The sequence below is a fragment of the Aphis gossypii genome, chromosome X, assembly GCF_020184175.1.
Source record: "Aphis gossypii isolate Hap1 chromosome X, ASM2018417v2, whole genome shotgun sequence".
NCBI classification, from domain to species: domain Eukaryota; kingdom Metazoa; phylum Arthropoda; class Insecta; order Hemiptera; family Aphididae; genus Aphis; species Aphis gossypii.
The window spans coordinates 17851304-17860763 of NC_065533.1; the positions used below are offsets into that span (position 1 = coordinate 17851304).

The 9460-nt window shown below is 26.1% G+C and overlaps 1 protein-coding gene and 1 pseudogene across 1 annotated transcript; both read right to left on the bottom strand.

Moving 5' to 3' along the window:
- Positions 1–543: 543 nt before the first annotated feature.
- Positions 544–1467, bottom strand: LOC126551543 (uncharacterized; annotated as a pseudogene).
- A 253-nt stretch (positions 1468–1720) lies between these two features.
- Positions 1721–2383, bottom strand: LOC126552399 (piggyBac transposable element-derived protein 3-like). The gene has a single exon (XM_050207100.1). The coding sequence runs from the start codon at positions 2381–2383 to the stop codon at positions 1721–1723; it is 663 nt and encodes a 220-aa protein (XP_050063057.1).
- Between the last annotated feature and the right edge of the window lie 7077 nt (positions 2384–9460).

A 9460-nucleotide genomic window follows, 5' to 3' on the forward strand; every position in this document is an offset into this window, starting at 1 on the left:
TTTATGCAATTTTACGAGGATGAAAAATGTGGACAATTTATCCATCAGATAGTTTGTGGGGAAAAATTTATTTTGCATATTAAAGCATATTTTGTACATTAGAGAATATTTAGCCTATTTTTCATATTTTAGAATATATTCTAATATTCTTCATTAAAAATTCATATAAATAGTTAATTTCTCGAGTTAAATTTTTGATGGTCATTCTGTCACTCTAAGTTCATGATTGTCACAAATACATAATATTATTTACATCATATATCTGTGGTTATTGTATCATAGATATAATTTATCTGTTACGAAAAGAATGGTGTATAATGATTATTTATTGTTTTTATTGAACCATTTTAGAAAAAAAAAATCATATTATTTGCATACTTACAAGTTAAGAGAATATTTTAGGTTTTTTTTAGAACATATTAGCATCATATTTTAAACTTTTAAGAATCTAAAAATCCACTCTTTATACCTAAGTATAAATAACACCCAAAACATACAAACCAAGTACATAAAACAATTACTACATTTTTTTAGGTGTTCATTTTACTTGGATGTATTGTCATCTAGAGACTGCAATAAAATACTTTCATCTGGCAAAAATTGTATACCTTCGGTAACTGATACATTTTTACAGTTGATGTCAAATAGATTTTTTTTACAATTTACTTCCAAAGGGGTTATTTTATTTAATGGTGATACATTTGATTTGCTGGAAATTAAAATGATTGATGTATCATCTAAATTTGACATAACGATATTAAGGAATACACACCTTAAGTTATCATCTAATAATGGAGTTACTTTAAAAGTTCCACTTGGAGTACTAATTAATGTATCCGGGCATTTAGTCGGTGAAGAATATTCATATCCGTTTATACTATACATAAATTTAAATTAAAAATATCTACCTATAATTTGATAAATGATAATATATCAAATACCTTAAAGGAATAGCATCATGTTTTAATCTCCTTGCACATTTAGGAGAGGCAATACCATCAAATATAGGGAGTTTTTCCACTATATGTTGCGGTCCAAAATGCAATGAACACACAACAGCTAAAGAATGTTTTAAATTAAAAGTTTTTTTCACAGTTAAAGTTTTGTTGATTTTACAATATCACGTGTTAATCTTATAAATTGTATATAATTTAGTACCAAGTAAACTGTAAGTCGTTTATAAGGAATAAATACACCACAAAGTATTAAATGCACGTTCTTATGTAATTATAGTATATTTGTATAATCAACACTACATTTTAGTATTTTATACTTACCTGATCCCCTATTATACAAACCTTTGTCAAAATCTACATTTTTTATAGATGAACCCTGTGATATTTGACGTATCCACTTATTTCTCAAGTCTATATTTTTAGGGAACCTATGTAAGTGTACATTTTTGTCCTTAACTATATTTTTTTTCTTGCTGCCGCTCATACACCCTTCGAAAATACAAACCGGCATTATAAATAATGATTTTAGACTGGTAAATATTAAACAGCAGAAGTAGGTACTTATTTTATATTTATTAAATCAAAATATCAAAAATTTAATATTTTTAATATGATAATAGTTTTATCATGATTAAATTCCAAACCCCAGAATCCCGCCAAAAAAAGCTTGATACTATGATAATATTTAAACCAATGAAAATTGGCGAAAGACCAGCGCCATATTTGCGCAACAAAAAACATAAATACGACTGTTAAAATCATACCTAGTTTATTATATCATGGTCTGTACGGTAAATCTCTACAAGCATATCATGTAAATCTATTCCCCCCATAAATGAGTTATACTCTCTTACCATTGCTGGCCTTTTTACAGGAATTTGTGCCTTTTCTGATGCTGACCAACGTAATACAGGATCTGTAGGTTCTGTACTAATGTAATTAGATATCAAGTGTACACTTTTATTATCATACCACTTGCCTATAATACCATGAGATGTATCAATTCTTGTATCATATGTCCCTCTTCCTGCTTTTTTGAGATCTTTGTCTTTTTCAAATTGGCATCCTGCTATTCTATTTGATCGAACAGTGCCTACAGATAAAATGCCTAAACTTTTTAAATGTAATATTAAATTATAAGATGTAAACCAATTATCAAAACTTAGTTTATAATTTTTATGTTTTGGCAAAATATTAGACAATCGAATTACAATGTCACCACTCAGACCCATTTTAGTAGAAGATTTTATTGTTGATTTTCCCACATAAATCTCAAAGTCATGAATGATACCTGACTTAGAAGCTAATGCAAACATCTTAATTCCCCATTTATGGGGTTTTGATTTGTTGTATTGTTTCATTACACTTCTGCCTTTGAATGGTATTATTATTTCATCTATTGCAGTGAATTCTTCAGGTGCAATCATTTTAAAATTGTTTTGTATAGCATCAATGTATGGTCTTATTTTAAACAATTTGTCATGGTTAGGGTGATTATTGGGTAAACAGTAAGTATTATCATTGAAATGAATATTAGCACGTAAATTTTCAAATCGATTGCGTGCCATGGCATCAGAAAAAGCTAAAGGAAATAGAAATAGCTAAAATATACATTTTGAGTTATTTGCCCAATACGTTCTCATAGTTGGCATTTTTTCAATAGACATAACCATATGAATTCCCAAAAATATTTCAATTTCATTGGTATTTGTGTTTATACTAGTACCATTTTTTTGCACTGAATACAAATTTGTTTGGTACACTATGTTTTGAATTATATTTGTATCAAAAATTTGTTTAAAATATTGTAATGGTGTGTAAGGTGAAATTGGAGGATCTGATAAAATAACATTACATGGGTACGGTTGGTTTTCCCAAGAACCTCTTACCCAATTAGGTGGAAAATTAAGATCTGAGTTCTTTTCAGAGTAGTCTTCAAAATTATCTTCTATTACATCAGCATTATCATAAGAATTATTATTTTCCAAATCTTTGGTCAGTGATATATCACCTCTTATAATACACTGTTCTCTTTCCTAATAATTGTAGTATATTATAAGTAAAGTAAACTTCTTTGAATAAAAATGTATTTATTACATACCAAATCATCTAAGTGAGCATTGTTATCATCAACAAATTCATTCATATCAGCTATGCATTGTTCTAAATTATATTCTTCTGGTTCTTCATCAAAAACATTAAATTCTTCAATATCAGATAAATTCCCTTGCAACAGTTCTTCAATTTGAATTTCATTTAAACTCATAGTGCGAATAAATGTCCTAAACAACAATATAATTTATTATAGTTAATTCAAGTCACACATAGTCCTAATGATGCCATATGGAATCACTCATTGTCATAGCAATTGTATAAAAACTAATACTTATACAATTTCAATATCTATCTCATTGTAATTAATACTACATTTTAAAATTTAAAAAGTAAGTTTAATAAATAATATGCGTTTTACTTACCAGAAAAATTTAAAACAAAACGAGAGAGTACATGTGTTGAAAAATAATAATTTTTTTTTTGGTAATTTGATAATACTGGTAATCACAAATATGCTAACCACAAGGCAGTGTCACCATATGAAAGACAAGAAAATATTCAATGATAAATGATGTCTTATGGAATCATTGGTCGATTAGAAAAAATAAAAAAAAAATGATAAACATCATGATGCCATATGGCATCACCTGGCACGAAAAGGTTAAGATGTACTTGTATATTATGTAAAGCTAAATTTAAAATGTATCAGATAAACTGTGTTTCAAAGCTTTGACCTAGAGGTTGTCAGAACCAAATTAACTTCGCTGGCCAATAATGATTACAATTTTAATATGAGCTAACTTTCTAGAGAGGCAATAAACTTTTTTTGCCATGTAATTTCTTTTCAGTTATAAAAGAAGACATATTGTCCAAAATTGTATTTTGTGTCTCTATAAATAACCCATAACGGGAAAAAATGTTCTATTTTTTGTTGAGTATTCAACAGTCGAACCAGTCATTGAAATGTTGGATCACTTCTGAAGCCTATAAATAGTTACATAATATAGTTGTTATGGATTTTATTGTTATGTGAAACTAATTTTACTGATTCATAGGTAATGTTATATTAAACATGTTTATAGTTAATTGTTTAACATGTTTATTGATAATTTTTCATTATCAATTAGAATTGAATACTATGGATACAATATTTAACTGAATATTAAAAAAACAAAATTTACATAAGTTTCCAAAGCGACTGATGTCTGTGATGTTACACAGTTTTTATCTTTTATTACTCAGAGATTTATACTTAAGATATATTTCATAAAAACTGTGAGTACCTATACTATTAAAAGTATTAGAGATCATTTTTTATAAATTAGTTGTGTTTTAAAAATTATTATGATCAAAACATTAATAGGTAAATTGTATTTATAGGTACAATATAATCATTGACATATTATTATTATTATTATTATTTAATGTGTTGTTAGATACTTTTAAGTTTTAAACCATTTAATTGTATTATATTACTATAATATTGTGTTTTATTTTGTATACCATTATGTATTTCGTCTCCTGGAACAGTTTCGGATAATTTCCGGCAGAGCTCGTTGTATTCCACAATGTGAATAGTCAGTGTAATCAGTGTTATTACGATTAACAGCATGACAAAATAGATAGGTATGTCAGCAACGATACTAGTTTTGATCTTGTTAGCGCATCCCACCCTTCCCAGCCATAGTCGTGGTTCGCCTCATTTCATTGGCCGTTAAATTACCCGCCAAAATACAATTTTGTAATATTATAATCATGACGAGATTAAAAATTAATAATTATGATTTATGATATTTATGATAATTATGATATTTTAATATAAACAAATACAATCAATTTGCGAATTATTTGTTGTTAATTGTTTATACTAGATTATATAAGTTGATTGTGTTTATTTAATTCTGCATAAAACGATTTATAAAGAATAAGTAAAATACTCCTATATTTAATATTTACATTTTCACACACAAAATGCCAATTTGTGAGTTTTTTGGATGTGATAATGGTAGCAAAAGAAAAAGATTGGTGAAAAATCATAAATTTATGTTACATCGATTCCCAAAAGACCCAATTTTAAGGGATTGCTGGGAAAAACAAATACACCAATATGGCCAAACAGATGCACATAGGAAATCCATAAATTTCAATTCTGGTAAAAACAAATAATTTTTAGTAATAATATTTACTTTAGTATCTTACTTGACTTCCATATTTATTCAACATTAAATAATTATATTTAGCGGTTGTTTGTTCTTTGCATTTTGCAAATGATAGTTATATCATGTCTTCCGGAATAAAGTGTAGAAAAGTATTAAAACCAAATGCTATTCCTTTGAAGTAAGTTTTTTAAAATAATGATTTCTTAATTACATAAATACATTATTTATTTTATGTATTTAAATATATAATTTGTATTTATTTAAATTTTAAGTATACATGGCATGATTGATGGTATTATGTGTCTTGAAGAGTTTATTACTCCTCAAAAGAACAGGTCAAGTTGTAATGAACCAGTAATAATCACCTCAGCTGGAAAATTCTCTGTGTACGATTAAGTTTAAATACAATCTATTACTAAATTACTCAACTAAACAGTATAATTTATGATATAAATATTATGTATTTTTACTTTTTAGAGAAAAATTGTGTGAATCTGTTGTTGCTTCTGCAGACCATAAGTAACTATACACAATACAAACATGAGTACCTAATAATAATACAATATTGTTTTTTTATTTTGTCAGGTCTAATGAAAAATACAGAACTAACCTTTTTGGTGATCTAGAAGTTCAACCACTAGATCAAAGTTTAGAGAATAAAATGGAAAATATTTCATCATATCAAAAGTAATGTACATACTTCTTTTTAAATAATAATTAAGTCTTCCAAAGCCTTTTGTGATAAAGTAAGTTTATTGTTTAAATTGTTTAATAACTATTAATTACATTTAAATACAAATAACTATTAATTATATTGAAATACATACATTGTAAATTATAATTTGAAGATAATTAAAAAAATACATATTCATTATTATTTTACAGTTAACAGTTTACATAACCACCTAAGAATTACTATTAGAATAAGAACCTAACATTTACAAATTTAAAAATTAAGGAAATTAAGGAAATTATTAAGTGCTTTTGGTGTTTGTATGGTGTTAATAGGATATGTAGTTAGATAATTAACAGTATTATGGTACTATAGAATATTAAATAATAAGGATTAGTATTAAGATTAAATTATTGCCAGTATAGGTAGTATATTTGTATTTGTTAATTAATATAAAATAAAAAATGTCTTACATGTATGCATGCTATTTAGCTTACCATATTTTTCTAATGTTTGTATTAATAAAATTCATGTTTTCTAATTTTCTATTATATGTTTGTTTGATATATAATGTTTTAATTATTAAAAAAAATATCTCATTATCATAATCCATAATAGTAATACTATAATGTAAACTATAAAAATGTATTCCTAAAATGATTAGATTAAAAGAAGAATGTGACAAATATAAAGAAAAAAATATGAAACTTGAGGAAGAAAATAATGTTTAAAAAAAAAATATTAATTTTGAAATGGACAAAGTAAAATATTATAAAGATTTTATTAATTTGGAAGATGTTCGTTTTGAAAGTCGCTTTGGTAATATTTTATCAAAACTCTTTACACAAATTCAAATTCAGCTTCTTCTTCATCCAAAAAAAAAAGTTTATCAGTGGACCCCAGAAGATATTTCTTCGGCGATTACTTTAAGGAGTATATCGCCAAAATGTTATCGTTACTTAAGAGAAAAAAACAATTTTCCACTGCCAGGTAATTAATAAATTACCTATTGAGTTAAATAAATAAATAAATAAATTCAATTATATGTTCTAAATATATTTTGAGGTCTATCTACTTTACGAACTTGGGCAGCAAAATTTCCAATTGATGATGGAATCTTGACTAGTGTTTTATCTTTAATGAAATCTAAAGGTATTTTAAATTTAAATATGTAAAATTTGTTCCATGTATTTTAAGCATTTGAGAATATATTTATATATAAAACAAAATATTTTTAATGAAAGGAGATCTTATGAGCACAGTTGACAAATTAACTGTAATTTGTTTTGATGAAACCTATATATCAAGTAGAATTTGTTTGGACAAAAAAAATGAAAGAGTAATAGGACCACATAAATGTGTACAAACAGTTATAGCTCGAGGTACATACAGTGGTATACATTGCTATCAAAATTATTATGACTAGTTATGTATTAAGTAGATAAATGTAAGACTAATTCATCTACAGGGTTGGTAAGTAATTGGAAACAGCCGATTATGTATGGTTATGATACCCCAATGACACAAGATTTGTTACATCAAATTATTGAGCAGCTTCATAATGTTGGGTTTAATGTCATTGCAATGGTTAGTGATATGGGTTCATCAAATATTGGATTATGGAAAGCTTTAAACATATCTATAGAGAATACATCCTTCAAGCATAAAATAACAAACTCAAATATCTATGTTTTTGCTGACGTCCCACATCTTTTAAAACTAGCAAGAAATCATTTAGTTGACAAGTACAAAACTAATTTTTAAATTAATATCTATTAAATATCAATATTTTATATCAAATATAATTATTTCAGAGGTTTTGTACTTTCCAATGGAAAATATATTGGAAAAGGTGTTTTTGAAGAGTTGTTAAATTTAAACTCTGGCCAAGATTTTAAATTGGCTCATAAATTCACGAACAAACACCTATTAGTTGAAGGGACTGGTCGTATGAAAGTAAAATTAGCTGCACAGTTATTTTCATATACAGTTTCCAAAGCAATTGAATATGGCGGAGACAAAAAGTTATTAGAGGAATATAACTGGAAAGAAGTAAATACTTATTTTATAAATGCATAATTAAGTAGTATAATAATGTTTAATTGTTATTTTTTATTATTTTGGAATTACATTTAATATAATGCTTGACAAAAAAAAAATGTTTGTTTTTAAAAAAAGGCTTCAGAAATTATATTGTTATTTAACGATTGGTTTGATTTACTAAACACTCAACATAAATTTGATAAAGGAGTAAAAAGTTATGGCCTAGATGAAACAAAACAAAATGATTTACTTGAAAAAATGAACAGTTTTATCAAGTCCATGAGAGTTCATCAAAAAACCTTTACTGCCATTTCAAAAGGGTAAAATAGTTATCAACAACTTATATTTTTTAAATTGTATCCAATGCTTTTGGTTCATAAGAACAGATAACTGTTATTTCTATGTTACACATATTGGATATTATACAATTTTTACAGGAATTTTAGTTACTAATACATCCCTAAAAAATTTATTAATTGAAATTAAAAACATGAATGGTCTCACATACATAATGACTAGAAAGTTGAACCAGGATATATTGGAAAATTTATTTAGTTTTCTAAAAGGAATGACTGGATGTGCAAGCAATAATATCACTGCATTGGATTTTAAATACTGGTAGGGATTTAATTTAAATTTAATAAAACTACAATGTAGGTTTTATAACTCAATATATTTTTTTTTAGTTTGAGGTGGTATATACTAGGCAAACACTCTCACTTAGTATTTTCAGAAAATACTAATACGGAAGATGGTCATGAAGATAAGTTGTTGAATGATTCCGAATGTATAACATCAAAACTATTGAATAATTTAGAATTGTCCAAAGAGATCTGCAATGACCAGCTTGAAACGGAAAGTCACAATACTTGTTTGAAGGAAAACGATATTCCAGAATTAGATTTTGATTTACTTAAACAATTTGAAGTATGTATAAGCTAAAAATGTAAAACGCTAACAACAAAATACAGCAATACATACATTTTTTTTTAGTTGGACACCGAAGAACCATTCAATAACATAGAGAAAGAATGTGCAGAATTTGTGGCAGGCTACGTAGCTAATCGGTTTTTCAATAAATATCCCAATTTGATAGCCCATTCAGATAAAGACAAACCAATCTGTTGGACAGATTATATTTCCAGAGGTCAATTGAAAATTCCATCTGACAATTTAATGAGAGCTGTGAAACAATTAGAAATACATTTCAGAAGTCTTCACGGTGACAACCTGTCAAAATCTACTAATATATTTAAAACATTAACAGATAAATTACAAATAAGTACTCAAGATTTAAAGTTACCTTTAGATGTTTTACAATGTCTTGTACGAACAAGAACTTATATAAGACTCAATAATTTAAACAATCAAATTATGAGTCAAAAATTTAAAAAATTTGAAACATTTAAAAAACAAAAATTTACTAAATAAGATGTAAGTAGGTAAGTAATGAAGGTAAGTATTGAAATATACTATAATGTAATACTTAGGTACCTATGTTAATTGTTATTGTAAGTAAGTATATTAATTAATACAATAAATAAAATAGTTTCCCAATTTTGAATTTTTATTAT

Excerpts from the sequence above, each read along its gene's own strand:
- LOC126552399 (XM_050207100.1), bottom strand. The coding sequence starts at position 2,383 with ATGATTGCACCTGAAGAATTCACTGCAATAGATGAAATAATAATACCA.